Source organism: Oncorhynchus gorbuscha, linkage group LG25 (genome assembly GCF_021184085.1).
Source record: "Oncorhynchus gorbuscha isolate QuinsamMale2020 ecotype Even-year linkage group LG25, OgorEven_v1.0, whole genome shotgun sequence".
Lineage (NCBI taxonomy): Eukaryota > Metazoa > Chordata > Actinopteri > Salmoniformes > Salmonidae > Oncorhynchus > Oncorhynchus gorbuscha.
This window is the reverse complement of record NC_060197.1, coordinates 16017802-16036703: the sequence shown is the minus strand read 5'-3', so window position 1 is coordinate 16036703 and position 18902 is coordinate 16017802. Positions and strand designations below refer to the sequence as shown.

Below are 18902 nucleotides of genomic sequence, written 5' to 3'. Positions count from 1 at the left end.
TGGTTGAGTGGCCATACGGTAGCCACTCCTTAGTATAAGGCACATGACACCCCTCTTGGAGTTTGTCAAAAGGCACCTAAAGGACTCTCAGACCATGAGAAACAAGATTTTCTGGTATGATGAAACCAAGATTGAACTCTTTGGCCTGAATGCCAAGCGTCACGTCTGGAGGAAAACTGGCACCATCCCTACGGTGAAGCATGGTGTTGGCAACATCATGCTGTGGGTATGTTTTTCAGTGGCAGGGACTTGGAGACTAGTCAGGATCGAGGGAAAGATGAACAGAGCAAAGTACAGAGAGATCCTTGATGAACACCTGCTCCAGGAGCGCTCAGGACCTCAGACTGGGGTGAAGGTTCAATTTCCAACAGGACAATGACGCGAAGCACACAGCCAAGACAACACAGGAGTGGCTTCGGGACAAGTCTCTGAGTGTCCTTGAGTGGCCCAATCAGAGCCTGGACTTGAACCCGATTGAACATCTTTGGAGAGACCTGAAAATAGCTGTGCAGCGACGCTCTCCATCCAACCTGACAGAGCTTGAGGGGATCTGCAGAGAAGAATGGGAGAATCTCCCCAAATACAGGTGTGCCAAGCTTGTAGTGTCGTACCCAAGAAGACTCAAGGCTGTAATCGCTACCAAAGGTGCTTCAACAAAGTACTGAGTAAAGGGTTGGAATATTTATGTAAATACATATTTCAGTTGTTTATTTTGAATACTTTTGCAAACATTTCTAAAAGCCTGTTTTTGCTTCGTCGTTATGGGGTATTGGTGTAGATTGATGAGTTTTTTTTAAAACACCTGTGGCCATATACAAGGTTAGATTACCCCACAATAGTACTGGATACCTGTCCCTACCCCCCTTTGACTTCGCCAAATAAGGCCTGAGTGACTCAACTATGACTTCTCCTGTGTTTCTTCTGAGGCACTGAGTGCATTGGAGTGAGTGTGTGTGTTGAAATATATCTGCTGCCTCTCTTCCTCTGAGGCACAGTAACTCACAACATTCTCTGACAGCCAAGAAGCGCCACTCACTCATGAGCAAACACCATAGGAATGCTTGGATACGGACACTATGCTACTGTAATATATTCCACCTTTGCTTCTGTAGTTACCTAATTTCCACAAGCTCACAACTACAATAACAAAAAGTTATTAGTTATGTGCAGACTACTGTATTTCATTTAACTGGTTTCTGAGCTTCACAAACCACCCTCCATTTTGCACTTCAAACGGAAAAGAACCTGGCACCCAACGTTGACCCCGGAGAGATCAAAGGGACTATTATACTGGGTAACATACTTACTCTTTGGGGAATTGAGCGGCTGCCCATAATTCTACACTCGTCGTTGCCAACACAGCCAGATCAACACTATCCACTTCACACGCTCTCGGTTTTCTCAAATCTAGTTGAATCTCAAGTCTTTCAACGTTCATTTTGTACATTTATACCTTTATCAGTGACGAATGTGTGCCATTTGCAGTGGAATCTTATTGGAGAGGAGCGGGAGGAGGAGGCAGCGATTATACGGGTAGATACGGTGGGCAGAGTCCAAGGCAGCATTGTAAACATAAACACACACAGACCCGATTCATACCACACCATTGGCTACCCTACGATCAGCCCATGGGCACAGATCTATAAATGTATGGGGGCAACTTTATCCTACTCATAACTGCAGACAACACAGGAACAGCGACTGCACACAGGCATAATACTATAGGCAGGTCAGGACTCGCTTAAAGAGTCACAATAGACCTGCTCTCTCCCTGCCTTATGCCCCATATACAGTAACTAACTGTGGCTCCTTTGTCTGGCCCTTAGATGGACACAGGGCTTAGAATCATCAGGTCCCCACTCTGTCTGTATATTTGAGGGGGAAGCGCAAACACTACCTATAGACACTGAGGGGGAAGCACAAACACTGCCTATAGACACTGAGGGGGAAGCGCAAACACTACCTATAGACACTGAGGGGGAAGCACAAACACTATAGACACTGAGGGGGAAGCACAAACACTACCTATAGACACTGAGGGGGAAGCACAAACACTATCTATAGACACTGAGGGGGAAGCACAAACACTACCTATAGACACTGAGGGGGAAGCACAAACACTATCTATAGACACTGAGGGGGAAGCACAAACACTACCTATAGACACTGAGGGGGAAGCACAAACACTGCCTATAGACACTGAGGGGGAAGCACAAACACTGCCTATAGACACTGAGGGGGAAGCACAAACACTACCTATAGACACTGAGGGGGAAGCACAAACACTACCTATAGACACTGAGGGGGAAGCACAAACACTACCTATAGACACTGAGGGGGAAGCACAAACACTACCTATAGACACTGAGGGGGAAGCACAAACACTACCTATAGACACTGAGGGGGAAGCACAAACACTACCTATAGACACTGAGGGGGAAGCACAAACACTACCTATAGACACTGAGGGGGAAGCACAAACACTACCTATAGACACCGAGGGGGAAGCACAAACACTGCCTATAGACACTGAGGGGGAAGCACAAACACTACCTATAGACACTGAGGGGGAAGCACAAACACTACCTATAGACACTGAGGGGGAAGCACAAACACTACCTATAGACACTGAGGGGGAAGCACAAACACTACCTATAGACACTGAGGGGGAAGCACAAACACTACCTATAGACACTGAGGGGGAAGCACAGAGACGCTACAGTTAAAACACACAGCCACTACAGGCAACATAAAACATCAGGTGAGATTATCCCCTCGTCACACTTGGATTAGACGCAGGCTCTGATGAGCTGTTGGCTCTGTCAACAACATGGACGTATCCTCTCCTCAGGTCACATCACAATGACTCACTGATTACACTACAGACTGGCAGGAAAGATGGGAGACGATGGGAAACAGGGGAGAGGAGGTGCAGATAAGAAACAATAATACATCCAGTTTTTACAGGCTGACCTGGAAGTCCTCAGGCTGTGATCGTGATAGGGTTTTGATTGTGATCGTGGCACAGAAGCCACTCTGTCTTGTGGCTCGACATAAGGTTTTCTTGTAGGGCTGTGAATGATAGGGGAGCTAAGCTGGAACCATAAGGGACTGGGATGACCACTGACTAGTAGTGATAGACATTCTAGTTCAATAGAGTTCACTGTAGAGTCCCAGACGATTCTTTGATCCAGACAGTCATGTCTGCTATGTCTGCTGATAGGAAACACTGTCTATCAGAGGTAGCTGGGTTATAGGGAAAGCCTGGGGATGTCTGGTGTGTTGAAGATGTTATCGTACATCTTTATCTGCCCAGTTTGACACAGAGAGGGAACATTGAAATAACTGGAACACCCTGTCTGTAAAACAGTAACATGATGAACCAATCTGGGCTGAACTCTGACCCGCTCCCTCACAACAACCACGTAACAATAAAAACCCGACATCAACATCTACAGTAAGTTGCCCGGGCGGTGTGTTTGGGATCATTGTCATGCTGAAAGACCCAGCCACGTTTCATCTTGAATGCCATTGCTGATGGAAGGAGGTTTTCACTCAAAATCTCATGATACGTGGCCCCATTCATTCTTTCCTTTACACGGATCAGTCGTCCTGGTCCCTTTGCAGAAAAACAGCCCCAAAGCATGATGTTTCACCCCATGCTTCACAGTAGGTATGGTGTTCTTTGGATGCAACTCAGCATTCTTTGTCCGCCAAACACGACGAGTTGAGTTTTTACCAAAAAGTTCTATTTTGGTTTCATCTGACCATATGACATTTTCCCAATCTTCTTCTGGATCATCCAAATGCTCTCTAGCAAACTTCAGACGGGCCTGGACATGTACTGACCTAATCAGGGGGACACGTCTGGCACTGCAGGATTTGAGTCCCTGACAGCGTAGTGTGTTACTGATGGTAGGCTTTGTTACTTTGATCCCAGCTCTCTGCAGGTCATTCACTAGGTCCCCCCGTGTGGTTCTTCAGTCTTCCCAGCCTGGTGCAGGTCTACAATTTTGTTTCTGGTGTCCTTTGACAGCTCTTTGGTCTTGGCCATAGTGGAGTTTGGAGTGTGACTGATTGAGGTTGTGGACAGGTGTCTTTTATACTGATAACAAGTTCAAACAGGTGCCATTGATACAGGTAACGATTGGAGGACAGAGGGGCCTCTTAAAGAAGAAGTTACAGGTCTGTGAGAGCCAGAAATCTTGCTTGTTTGTAGGTGACCAAATACTTATTTTCCACCATAATTTGCAAATAAATTCATAAAAAATCCTACAATGTGATTTTCTGGATTTTCTTTCTTATTTTGTCTGTCATAGTTGATGTGTACCTATGATAAAAATTACAGGCCTCTCTCATCTTTTTAAGTGGGAGAACTTGCACAATTGGTGGCTGACTAAATACTTTTTTGCCCCACTGTACGTCCAGACAGACAGACAGACAGACAGACAGACAGACAGACAGACAGACAGACAGACAGACAGACAGACAGACAGACAGACAGACAGACAGACAGACAGACAGGCAGGCAGGCAGGCAGGCAGGCAGGCAGGCAGGCAGAGGCAGAGGCAGGCAGGCAGGCAGGCAGGCAGGCAGGCAGGCAGGCAGGCAGGCAGGCAGGCAGGCAGGCCTACCTACCTACCTACCTACCTACCTACCTACCTACCTACCTACCTACCTACCTACCTACATACCTACATACATACATACATACATACATACATACATACATACATACATACATACATACATACATACATACATACATACATACATACATACAACCACTTGGTGTTTCATCTATTAATCATGATAGTTACTGAGTAATATTGTAGAGGCCCTCTCTATTCCTAGTTTATTACAGACTCTTCTAAACTAGGATAAGGAGCTCATTGTCTTCCTGTGTCTGTGTCCTCTGGGTATAACAGAGGCTGAGAAGATCCATCCATCCATCCAGCCTCTCTCCGATTCCATTTCCTTCACCGAGACATTTCCTGTCTCATGGGTTCATATCATTATCTGTCCATTTCAGGAGAGTTGGAACCACAGACCACAGAGCAGAGACAGAGAGTTGGACAGAGATAGAGCTACGGTCTACTGGGAGGTTCAGAGTACTTTATAGAAGGATAATAAAGGATCATATAAATATAGGAACCTGGTTCTGGGCAGTCACATGGGAGAGTTTGATCAAAACCCAACAATGCCTCCCGCTGTCTGACCCGGCCGCACGCACGCACGCACACACGCACACAGAGACACAGACGACACACAGACACACACACCCAACCACAGATTAACACAGAAACAGAAACACGACACTGTGAAACAACAACGACAGACATCTGCATGTCTCAGCTGCACTGTTCAGCACTGGTCCCAGGTTTCTGCTGAGCTAACATCTCACCACTAAACTGTTTCACAGATTGTTTTTGACAGAGTTGAAGATCCCTGACATGCTGAATATGTCACGCCCTGGTCTGTTTCACCTGTCCTTGTGATTGTCTCCACCCCCTCCAGGTGTCGCTTATTCTCCCCAGTGTATTTATCCCTGTGTTTCCTGTCTCTCTGTGCCAGTAGGTTATTCAAGTCAACCAGCGTGTATTTACCGTACTCTTTTTGCTATTCTCTTTTTGCTAGTCTTCCTGGTTTTGACCCCTGCCTGACTCTGGACTACGTTCCCGCCTGCCTGATCATCCTTCCTGCTCTGACCTTGATTCTGCCTGCCCTTTGGTACCTTTTGGACTCTGAACTGGTTTTGACCCTTTTTGCCTGTCCACGACCATTCTCTTGCCTTACCCTATTGGATTAATAAATATTGTAAGGCTCCAACCGTCTGCCTCCTGTGTCTGCATCTGGGTCTCGCCTTGTGTCATAATAGAATATGATCCAGGGGTGTGTCTATATGGCGTAATGCCCTCACTCTTTCCATCCATCCATCCATCCCACACGAGAGTTGTGTGTGTGTGTGCATGCTTGTGTACATTAGGTTGACCAAGGCTCATGGACTTAGGGACAGGCCCCCCCCCCCCCACACACCTTTCGATTCTCCTGGGACCACAGAGGACAGAAATGTGTGTGAGGCCACCCAAAACAACCACCGCTATATGTGGCAGCCGGCTCATGTTGCTGTTGTGTGTGCTACAGGACCGGGTAGTTTAGAATGCGCACGCACACACGATGACTCCGGGGCTATTAGCTTAGTGGTTATCTGGAGTATTTCTCCTGTCTTATCCGGTGTCCTGTGTGAACTTAAGTATGCTCTCTCTAATTCTGTCTTTCTCTCTTTCTTTCTCTCTCTCGGAGGACCTGAGCCCTAGGACCATGCCTCAGGACTACCTGGCATGATGACTCCTTGCTGTCCCCAGTCCACCTGGCCGTGCTGCTGCTCCAGTTTCAACTGTTCTGCCTGCGGCTATGGAACCCTGAGCTGTTCAACGGACGTGCTACCTGTTCCAGACCTGCTGTTTTCAACTCTCTAGAGACAGCAGGAGCTGTAGAGATACTCTGAATGATTGGCTATGAAAAGCCAACTGACATTTACTCGTGCGGTGCTGACTTGTTGCACCCTCGACAACTACTGTGATTATTATTATTTGACCATGCTGGTCATTTATGAACATTTGAATATCTTTGCCATGTTCTGTTATAATCTCCACCCAGCACATCCAGAGTAAACTGAGTAGATGTCAGTTGGTGCATCAAAGCAGGGACCGAGAGACTGAAAAACAGCTTCTATCTCAAGGCCATCAGATTGTTAAACAGCCACCACTAACATTGAGTGGCTGCTGCCAACATAGACTCAACTCCAGCCACTTTAATAATGGAATAATTGATGTAAAAAGTTATCACTAGCCACGTTAAACAATGGCACTTAATATAATGCACCAATTTGTAAGTCGCTCTGGATAAGAGCGTCTGCTAAATGACTTAAATGTAAATGTAAAATAATGTTTAGAGTACCCTACACTACTCATCTCATTTGTACAGTATATACTGTACACTATACCATCTACTGCATCTTGCCATCTTTATGTAATACATGTATCACTAGCACTTTAAACAATGCCACTTTATGTTTACATACCCTACATTACTCATCTCATATGTATATACTGTACTCTATACCATCTACTGCATCTTGCCTATGCCGTTCTGTACCATCACTCATTCATATATTTACATGTACATATTCTCCAACCCTTTACACTTGTGTGTATAAGGTAGTTGTTGTGGAATTGTTAGGTTAGGTTACTCGTTGGTTATTACTGTATTGTCGGAACTAGAAGCACAAGCATTTCGCTACACTCGCATTAACATCTGCTAACCATGTGTATGTGACAAAGAAAATGTGATTTGATTTGATGAGGACTGGCCACCCCTCATAGCCTGGTTCCTCTCTAGGTTTCTTCCTAGGTTTTGGCCTTTCTAGGGAATTTTTCCTAGCCACCGTGCTTCTACACCTGCATCGCTTGCTGTTTGGGGGGTTTTAGGCTTGGGTTTCTGTATAGCACTTATACATTTGATTTGATTGGGCCAGTAACCGAAAGGTTGCTGGATCGAATCCCCGAGCTGACAAGGTAAAAACATGTCGTTCTGCCCTTGAGCAAGGCAGTTAACCAGCTGTTCCCCGGGCCCCGAAGACGTGGGCCTCGAAGACGTGGATGTCGATTAAGGCAGCCCGCCCCGCACCTATCTGATTCAGAGGAGTTGGGTTGAATGCGGAAGACACATTTCAATTGAAGACATTCAGTTGTACAACTGACTAGGTATCCCCCACTTTCCAGTTCCCTTTCCTATTATATAGAGAATGACATGGACAGCTGGTCTCAAAGCATTGGCCCCACCTAGCTAATCCCAAACACGCACCCTTCACTATGATACCATCAGAGTACCCAGAGCCAAGCCATTTATCCCCCCAAAAAACCCTAAGAGCAACACATCCCCCAAACAGTCACTCACTCCAGCCAAGAGTTCTATGACAAGAGATACAGTATAGAGACAGAGAGAGCGTCATCTGGTGGTACTTTGGTGAACTATGTCTCAGTCACTCACTGTAATCACAGGCAGGGTGAATACTCATTCTATGCACTCTAACGCCCCCTTGTGGTAAAACACACGAAATACAGTCATAATGTGACCATCACAGAATATAATATCAGCACTCATCTCAAGGAACAAAGTGTTGACCCTTTAATTAGACAACACAGACACACAGAAGGAGTGAGAGAGAAGGTGGGTACTCACAATGGCCGGTGTGTTGTTGTTAAGGTGGTCCTGGCTGAGGGGGGTGTCAACGGCAACAGGACCGCCGGGGTGACAGTCCAATGACACTCGCTCCCGACACTCTGGGTGACACGTATACTTACACCCTGGAGCAGGAGGAGAGGAGTTGGTTAAATAATTGTAAAGAGCACACTCTGACCTGACCTGGCAGACTCATAGAGCCCGCATTGTCTCGCGGTGTGTGTCAACGGAGCGGGCGGCGTTCAACACTGCACCAAATACCCTCGTTTCATACTTCGAGTTATTCCTCCACCTCTTGAAGACTCCTGCCACTTCCTTGCCAGAAGGAGTTCAAATATTTCATCCGTGTTTGACTCAATAGCAGCGTGACCATTAACAGAGACCCGTGGATTCACTCAGGTCACAAGTACTATGTTAAACACTCCGCCAACAGGTTTCATCCATAACCAAAGAACATGTATAACCCAGCCACTAACTTATTTCATCTGTAACCCAGCCACTAACTTATTTCATCTGTAACCCAGCCACTAACTTATTTCATCTGTAACCCAGCCACTAACTTATTTCATCTGTAACCCAGCCACTAACTTATTTCATCTGTAACCCAGCCACTAACTTATTTCATCTGTAACCCAGCCACTAACTTATTTCATCTGTAACCCAGCCACTAACTTATTTCATCTGTAACCCAGCCACTAACTTATTTCATCTGTAACCCAGCCACTAACTTATTTCATCTGTAACCCAGCCACTAACTTATTTCATCTGTAACCCAGCCACTAACTTATTTCATCTGTAACCCAGCCACTAACTTATTTCATCTGTAACCCAGCCACTAACTTATTTCATCTGTAACCCAGCCACTAACTTATTTCATCTGTAACCCAGCCACTAACTTATTTCATCTGTAACGCAGCCACTAACTTATTTCATCTGTAACCCAGCCACTAACTTATTTCATCTGTAACCCAGCCACTAACTTATTTCATCTGTAACCCAGCCACTAACTTATTTCATCTGTAACCCAGCCACTAACTTATTTCATCTGTAACCCAGCCACTAACTTATTTCATCTGTAACCCAGCCACTAACTTATTTCATCTGTAACGCAGCCCCAAACTGCTACGCAAGTATTCCCTGGGACTCCAGGCTCGGGTCTCCAGCAACAGCAATGAATAACCAGACGAGGTTGTGTTGTGTCTGGAGGGAAAGGACGAGATGGAAATGAGGTTGTCCACAGTATGCAAACGCCGACCCCGTTCACAGTCACCATTGCAAAAAAATCTTTCAGCTGAGCTCTCGAAAAAACATTCAGCTCAGCCAAGTGAAACAGAAGTCACGATTCCAAACTATTCCACGTGCAAGATAAATGTAAACATGATAAGACATCGGAGTGACAAAGAACAAGGGGAACTGTTCCGCTGCCCTTCGATCAGGTCTGTCTGACAGGCCGGGGAAAAGTCTACAAGTGACACACAAACTTCCTCCCGTGCACACTGTAACTCCGCCGCGGCAGAACAAAAAGGTTTATGGAATCTCTAATGTGTCCTCTCTTTCTTTCTCTTTCCCCTCTCGTTCTCTGCGCCGGCTTGGCCAGCATCCAGCAGCCCACTTAGAATTAACCCAGTGTGGAGGAGAGACAGGGAGAGACCGCTAATAACACAGAATACATTACACATCACTGTGACACTCCCTCTGCAGAGTACAGAACATCCAGCGAGTCCTCGTTGTTAGCACCGGTGTACAGGAACAGAGTGGCCTGTGCGCGTGCGTTTGTCTGTGTCTCCTCTCTTACCTGAGGACCTCCTTTTCACCTGCCGGCTGAGCTTCACCGACAGTCTACAGATGGCTGCTCCCATCCCCGACCAGCACACCATTTCCCTCCTGCCTCACACACTCTTCTCTCTGAAGCTCTCCCAATACTCCTTGACCACTGCGCACACTGTACCACCACTGGCCAGTAGCAACAGGCCCAGCTTCGACGCACTCACTCTCTTACAACACAGGCACAACAAGCATCAGGAACAATAGCCTGTATGGACTGGGAACCCCCCACCTCCCTCGCCAGCCCAGACCTACACAGAGACTCATTTGCCTAGCTGCTACCACTCTCTCTCGCTTTCTCTCTCACACTCGCCCACTCACTCTCGGTCTCCCCCTCCCACTCTCTATGTATGGTAGTGCTGAGTGGGTGATTTGCCTGTCAAATGGAGGCTCAGTGGGTCACAGTGATGGACACACAGACAGTAGGAGAGAAGAGAGAGGGAGATATGGAGGGGGGAGAGAGAGAGAGAGTGTGTGTCCGAGCGTGCGTGCATGTGTGCGAGAGAGTGTGTGCATACGTGTGTGTGGGTGTAGGCCAGGGATGCTCCTCTCTGAGCTCACCAGCACACAAAGAGGGTGGTCAGCTCTTGTCTGCTAGGCTTCCTGCCCTAACACTCGCTAACCCTATGTAGCTCTCGATACAATTAGGCAAAGCCTGGGTATTGTCTCAGCTAGGCCCTGGCGCTGGGACAGAACCAGATAGGAAACGTTACACTGTCCGTCCACGACACCATGACATAATAACAAACACCACCACAGGCTATGTCATCAGACATAAGGCCCTATGCCTGTGATGCATGAACTTAGAGGAGATTTGTCTCGCCCCAGTGGGGAGACATAAAACACACTTCCATGTCTTACACAACTGCAAAAGACTGACATCTGATGATGATTTTTACTGTCTGTCTGATGAGTTAAGCACTTTTTTTCTCTCTGGGAGTCTCCTGGGCCTGTGGGGAGTGTTGTGTGTGTGGGTGGTATAGCTGTGCTGTCTCGTTGATAATAGCCCTTCCTGTAATCAGCCAGGCAAAACCAATCGATCGGACTTAATCAGTGGAGCTGCGAGGAGAACAGAGCGCAAGTCAGCATCTTCCCACACTCCCACAAAGAACAACAACACACTCCACAAACAGATGCGTACCAACACCACTCGCCCCTGAGCCTAGCCAGTGTCAGCTGTGTGTAGTATTTAGAGCTGGCTGTCTAACCATGTCTCTGTGTGCTGGGAGGAGAGATGAGGAACCTGTGGCGACCTTCTCACTGACGTGCCAAGAGCCAATTCAGCCAAACTCTGCCTCCCCCTCCCCACAACACACACATCTTGCAGTATCAATCCCAACATGTAAAGACCATAGCCTTGGTTTTAAAAGCAAGTAAGAGAGGGCCAGACCTTCACCCACAGGACACTGTGTGGTTGCAGAAGACATAACAGTACTCAAGCCTACTCTTCTTGGAGTCCCACTGTGACCAGGTAGACCTGTGTGCGTGTTTGGGGATGGAGTGTGTGTGTGTGTGTGTGTGTGTGTGTGTGTGTGTGTGTGTGTGTGTGTGTGTGTGTGTGTGTGTGTGTGTGTGTGTGTGTGTGTGTGTGTGTGTGTGTGTGTGTGTGTGTGTGTGTGTGTGTGTGTGTGTGTGTGTGTGTGTGTGTGTGTGTGTGTGCGCGCGCGTGTGTGCGCGCACGTGTGTGTGTGAGTGAGATATATTTTTCTCATCCTGTAATCAAAGCTGGAGTGAAGCCTTGTGACTCAGTAGGCACAATAGCTGTATCTGGGCTGTGGGTCGACGTGATCAACTTACTGAGGCAGTTGGTATGACACTAAGGCTCTGGACTGTAAATAGGAGTAGAATGGTCTGGGGCTGGAGAGCTGTGTGTTTGTGTGTCTAGTCCAGACAGGTGGTGCGTTGTATTTGTTCCTGCGCTTTCTTTAGACTGTAGAAAATAGATATCCTTCTTGAAGCAGCATTGCGCAAACTTAACAGCCCTCTTAGTTCCCCATTCCACATTCTGAGACTTCAATTCGGAATTCCACGTCTCTCATTCCTATCCGGCTCCACTCAGGCCCCCACTAACAAAACACACCGCACCAAAAACACACATACACACTGCCAGGACAGCAGGTGGTCTCAGACCGTGCTGACTGTCAGTGGAGGAGACGGAAGGGTTGTCATTCCACTGTGGTAGTGTTGTTTTCCTAAGTCAACGGTAATCCGTTCCCCATAGACACCAGCGACGGGACTAAACCCATTCCCTCAGCACTTAAGAGCCTTTTCACACATGGCTGCTAAACACCTAACTGAAATGCACACACACTCAATTATGGAACGTGCATATCTTCCACTCTCCCTCTCACGGGTATCCCTTCCTCTGTCTTTCGGTCTCTCTGCAGAGTCTGTCTGTCTGTTTACCTGCCTGGCTTCCACACAAAGTGTTTGTGCTGAGTCTTGGGTGTTTCATGACAGGTCAGGGATGACATTGAGTGATCTGTCTGTGGACACAACACTGCATCTGTGGACCTGAACTGTAGGTCCCTAAACAATGTGTTTATACACTTATTTTATCTCTCAGCTCATGGCCTCTAAGGGACACCAAACCATCTGTCTGCCTTACCACCATGCTCTGGGGTTGGCTAAACACAGGCCCAGGTACACACACTCTCCTATACAAACGTAGTCACCCACACACGGACACACACACAGACTCACCAGAGTTCCTCCAAAGCAGGCTTAGTTCCAGGCGTCCAGAGCGGCGGATCAGTTTGGGAACACGGAAGAAGAAACCTGATAACCTCCTCAGAGTCCTCCCAAATCCTTTAGCCAGCCCCATTGCTCATTCACTCACACAGAGCGCTCACACACACTCATATGCTCACACACCCAGGTTCCAACGCATACATAGTGGGCTCCATTTTGCAGAGAGCACTGCGCAGATCCAACATAAGGTTGCCCCGGTCCTGCAAATCACAGACTGTCTTTCACTCTGGCCCCTCTCTACCCTCTTTCTCCTCCTCTCTTTCTCCCCCTCTATCCTGCCCGGTCTGGCTTTTCTGTGTCATGTCTGGCCTGTGCTAGTCCCTCCCCTTACTGTTGCCCCCCCCATTCACCCTGTGCGTGCGTGCGTGCGTGCGTGTGCGTGTGTGTGTGTGTGAGGATTACTATCCTCGTGAGTACTGGAAATCCCCATAAGGCTAGTAAAACAAGGAAAAAGGCTATTTTAGGGGTTGGGTTACGGGTTATGGTTACAATTAGGGGTTAGGTGAAGGAGTTAGGGTTAGGGGTTAAGGTCAGGTTTAGGGTAAATAGGATTATGAATTTAAATACATTTTAGGTCCCACAAGGATAGTAATACATAAAGTGTGTGTGGTCATTGTGATGGGTCATTAACCTGTCACAATGAGAGAGTAGTGTCTTCTGGAGCCACACTGTCACTGCACCTGCACAAACAGCAGCTGGGCGCTAGGGCAAACACACACGCAGGCAGGCAAGTACACACAGAGACACACACAGAGACACACACAGTCTTCAGTGGAGAATGAAAACTGATCTAGTCATGGGGAATTACAACAAATTATTTCCAATCCAGGAGCACAACAGGTCTCTAACACTTCCCTGTGGAGAATGAATGGTCATGTTAATCCCCCATCTCCTCTGTGTCTAATCTAATTTCACCAACTTCTCACCTCTCCATGTAAATGGCTTTGGACGAGGCCCACAGGCCTAGCTGACCATTTGGGCTTATAAGGCCAATGGTTCTGTGGGAATGACAGGGATAAATACCGCCCCAATATATCTACGGGTGATACAATCGCCATCGCACTGCACTATCCATCTGGACATGAGGAACACTTACGCAAGAATGCTGTTCAATAACTACAGCTCAGGCTTCAACACCATAGTACCCTTCAAGCTCGGGGCCCTGAGTCTGAATCCAGCCCTGTGGAACTGGGTCCTGAACTTTGTGACGGGCCGCTCCCAGGTGGTGAAGGTAGCCAACAACACCTCCACTATGCTGATCCTCAACACAGGAGCCCCACAAGGGTGCGTGCTCAGCTCCCTCCTGTACTCCCTGTTCACCCATGAATGCATGGCCACGCACACCTCCAACTCAATCATCAAGTTTGCAGATGACACAACAGTGGTACGCCTGATTACCAACAATGACGCGACAGCCTACAGGGAGGAGGCAAGGGTCCTGGTGGAGTGGTGCCAGGAAAATAACCTCTTTCTCAACGTCAACAAAATGAAGGAGCTGATTGTGGGCTTCAGGAGACAGCAGAGGGAGCAAGCCACCATCCACATCTACGGAGCCACAGTGGAGAAGGTGAAAAGCTTCAAGTTCCTCGGCGTACACATCACTGAAAATCTTAAATGGTCCACCCACACAGATAGTGTGGTGAAGAACCTCACGAGGCTGTAGAAAATAGGCTTGGCACCTAGGAATCTCACAGACTTTTACAGGTGCACAATTGAGAGCATCCTGTCGGTCTGTATCAACGCCTGGTAGGGCAACTCCGGAGGGCTCTCCGGAGGGTGGTGCGGTCTGCCCAACGCATCACTGGGGGCACTCTGCCTGTCTTCCAGGACATCTACAGCACCTTGTGTCACAGGAAGGCCAAAAACATAATCAAGGCCACCCGAGCCCCGCAATCAACCAGAAGGCGAGGTCAGTACTGGTGCATCAAAGCTGGGACCGAAAAACAGCTTCCATCTCAAGGCCATCAGACTGTTAAATAGCCATCACTAGTCAGCCTCCACCCAGTACCCTGCCCTGAACTTAGTCACTGTCACTAGCTGGCTACCACATGGTTACCTTAGATGCTGCTGCCCTATGTACATAGACATGGAACACTGGTCACTTTAATAATGTTCACATACTGTTTTACCCATTTCATATGAATATACTGTATTCTCGTCCGGTCCATCCTATTCAACTATTGCTGAAAATATACTACTGTATGCAGCGTATTCTTCAGATAGTGTACATATTTGATCCACATACTGTCCATTAATCCCATCACATACAGTGCCTTCAGAAAGATTCAGACCCCTTGACTTTTTCTACATTTTGTTACGTAACAGCCTTATTCCAAAATAGTATTTTTCCCTCATCAATCTACACACAATACCCCATAATGACTAAGCAAAGACATTTGAGCTAATTTATAAAAAATATAAAACTGATATATCACAATTCCTGACATTTAATCCTAGTAAAAATTCCCTGTTTTATTTTAAGAACGTGAGATGTCAGAATAATAGTAGAGAGAATGATTTATTTCAGCTTTTATTTCTTTCATCACATTCCCGTGGGTCAGAAGTTTACATTCACTCAATTTGTATTTCTTAGCATTGCCTTTAAATTGTTTAACTTGGGTCAAACGGTTCAGTTACTCTTCCACAAGCATCCCACAATAAGTTGGATGAATTTTGGCCCATTCCTCCTGACAAAGCTGGTGTAACTGAGTCAGGTTTGCAGCCTCCTTGCTCGCACACACTTTTTCAGTTCGGCCCACACATTTCCTATAGGATTGTAGGTCAGGGCTTTGTGAGTCATTTTGCCACAATTTTGGGAAGTATGCTTGGGGTCATTGTCCATTTGGAAGACCTGTTTGCAACCAAGCTTTAACTTCCTGACTGATGTCTTGAGATGTTGCTTCAACATATCCACATAATTCTCCTACCTCATGATGCCATCTATTTTGTGAAGGGCACCAGTCCCTTCTGCAGCAAAGCACTCCCACAACATGATACTGCCACCCCCGTGCTTCCCGGTTGGGATGGTGTTCTTCAGCTTGCAAGCCTCCCCCTTTTTGTGGGGTCATTATGAGCAAACAGTTTTATTTTTGTTTCATCAGACCAGAAGACATTTCTCCAAAAAGTACGATCTTTGTCCCCATGTGCAGTTGCAAACCGTAGTTTATGGTGGTTTTGGAGCAGTGGCTTCTTCCTTGCTGAGCGGCCTTTCAGGGTATGTCGTTAAAGGACTTGTTTTACTGTGGATATAGATACTTTTGTACCTATATCCGCTACAAGACCATGGTGCTTGCCTATGGAGCTGTGAGGGGAACGGCACCTCAGTACCTCCAGGCTCTGATCAGGCCCTACACCCAAACAAGGGCACTGCGTTCATCCACCTCTGGCCTGCTCGCCTCCCTACCACTGAGGAAGTACAGCTCCTGCTCAGCCCAGTCAAAACTGTTCGCTGCTCTGGCCCCCCAATGGTGGAACAAACTCCCTCACGACGCCAGGACAGCGGAGTCAATCACCACCTTCCGGAGACACCTGAAACCCCACCTCTTTAAGGAATACCTAGGATAGGATAAGTATTCCCCCCCCCCTTTAAGATTTAGATGCACTATTGTAAAGTGACTGTTCCACTGGATGTCATAAGGTGAATGCACCAATTTGTAAGTCGCTCTGGATAAGAGCGTCTGCTAAATGACTTAAATGTTAAATGTTAAATGCTCCAGCATCTTCACAAGGTCCTTTGCTGTTGTTCTGGGATTGATTTGCACTTTTCGCACCAAAGTACGTTCATCTCTAGGAGACAGAATGCTTTTCCTTTAATGTGTACTCTTTAATGTGTACCGTAGTCTGGCTTTTTTTTATGGCGGTTTTGGAGCAGTGGCTTCTTCCTTACTGAGCGGCCTTCTAGGTTATGTTCGATATAGGACTCGTCCACCCAACTTATTGTGGGAAGCTTGTGGAAGGCTACCCAAAACGTTTGACCAAAGTTAAACAATTTAAAGGCAATGCTACCAAATACTAATTGAGTGTATTCAAACTTCTGACTCACTGGGAATGTGATGAAAGAAATAAAAGCTGAAATAACTCATTCTCTCTCCTATTATTCTGATATTTCACATTCTTAAAATAAAGTGGTGATCCTAACTGACCTAAAACAGGGAATCTTTACAAGGATTACATGTCAGGAATTGTGAAAAACAGAGTTTAAATGTATTTGGCTAAGGTGTATGCAAACTTCTGACTTCAACTGTATTATGCACATACAATTATGCTGAGTCTACACACACTCACTCACATAGAATCATCATATACAGTACCAGTCAAAAGTTTGGACACACCTACTCATTCAAGGGTTTTTCTTTATTCATACTATTTTCTACATTGTAGAAAAACAGTGACGACATCAAAACTATGAAGTAAACACAAATGTAATCATGTAATAACCAAGAAATTGTTAAACAAATCCCTGGTTCGTGCCCAGGTAGGGGCGAGGAGAGGGACGGAAGCTATACTGTTACACTTTGAAACCATCAATGTACAACGTGTGATGACTAATGGACCACTCTGGGCACAGACGTCAGTTCAAGGTCGAGTTGTCAACTAATGTGAAATCAACAAATGTCACCATGTCATTGGATTTAGGTTAAAAGAAATGCCCTTAAATTGATGACTTTTTGCAAATCCAATCAGTTTCCCACATTGATTCAACGTCATAACATAGATTAGGGGGATTGAAATGACGTGGAAACAACGTTGATTCAACCAGTTTTTGCCCAGTGGGGAGTAATGCAGCAATGATAGGTGTAGCAACAAGAATGTACTGTATCAATCATCAGTAAACAGGTGCCTGGGACATTAGATCGAGGAAGTGAGTGCCTATCAGTGGAAGAATACAGAGAAAGCTGAGCCGAGAGGAAAGCATGTGTACAAATGTCCAGTTTATAAACCAGTTTATCAGCACGGTGTGAGTGTGTGTGTAGAGCCCAGCCCTGTGTAGAGGTAGACTAGACTGTACGTTGCCATCCTGAACATGTACAACCAACATAAAGTATTCCGAACCCTTGACTTTTTCCATGGTTGTCGAGCAATGATCAACAATCAATTTGACAAAGCAAAGAATTGAAGAATTGTTTTTAAGAATAATGGGAAGACACTGCACAATCCAGGTGTGGAAAGCTCTTGGAGACTTAAACCAGAAAACATCGTCGCTGCCAAAGGGTGCTTCTACAAAGTATTGACTCAGGGGTGTGAATACCTGTGTATTTGAGATATTTCCGTATTTAACTCTGAATACATGTCTTAATAAATGTCTAAAAAACATTGTATGTAGATGGGTGACAAAAAAGACAATTTTGAATTCTGGCTTAACACAGCAAAATGGGTAATAAGCCAAGGGGTATGAATATATCTTAATATCCAGATTGTATGGAGCCTGTAAGAAAGTATAGTTTCATAAGGCAGTTTAGGTATCCAGTTGATAAATCAATTAAATTGATAAGCTTCATACCTTGAGGCTCTCTGTTAACCAGTATGTTGTCTGCTGTAGTAGATGATATCGATGTTAAGACAGTCAAGCTATCTCAACTGAAACATAATACAGTTGTAGAACTCACCTGAACACATCAGGGAGAAGTGGAGGATGTATACGCGGCAAACATCGCACCATGCGCCCGAAAGACCAAGGTAGAAGGTGTGTCCCTCCCCCCTCATCTGGGAATCTCTCTCACTGGAGGAGAATATGGTCCTCACATCCGGGGGCTTGAACCCCCTTTTCCTACTGCCGCGGCCAGGGCAGCCGTTCTCCGCGGGGTGCATCACCTTCACCGGCTCCGGTCTTCTCTCTTCGAGGTTTGGTAACGAGTCCGCTCTGATCTTGCACCAGACCGCCTCGATGTTCTCCAGACTCCTGCTTGGAGTAGAGGTATGCCTTCGGGCGGCTCGGACTACCTTGACTTTCGAATGGTACATCCTAGGCGGGTTGAACAATTCCCCTCGACTGTAGTTCAGTCTTCAGTGCTGATTTATTAGCGATATCCACAGCTAAACTGTGATATGCCGATCAGGCGATGTAGCGCATCGGTGAGTACTTC

The 18902-nt window shown here is 46.5% G+C and overlaps 1 protein-coding gene across 3 annotated transcripts in view; it reads right to left on the bottom strand.

The window, feature by feature from the left end:
- LOC124014048 (ras association domain-containing protein 3-like) overlaps positions 1–18879 on the bottom strand; it is a 49176-nt gene extending 30297 nt beyond the window's left edge. The window contains exons 1-2 of one of the 3 annotated variants that reach the window (XM_046328722.1): positions 18426–18879; positions 8245–8369 (exon numbers count right to left, since the gene is read on the bottom strand). In XM_046328722.1, coding sequence (XP_046184678.1) covers positions 8245–8369; positions 18426–18780 — 480 coding nt within the window. In that variant the 5' untranslated portion in view covers positions 18781–18879. Of the gene's footprint in view, positions 1–8244; positions 8370–10039; positions 10137–12771; positions 13023–18425 lie in introns of those variants that run through there. The other 2 variants (XM_046328723.1, XM_046328724.1) reach the window with 2 other exon arrangements.
- Positions 18880–18902: the final 23 nt, after the last annotated feature.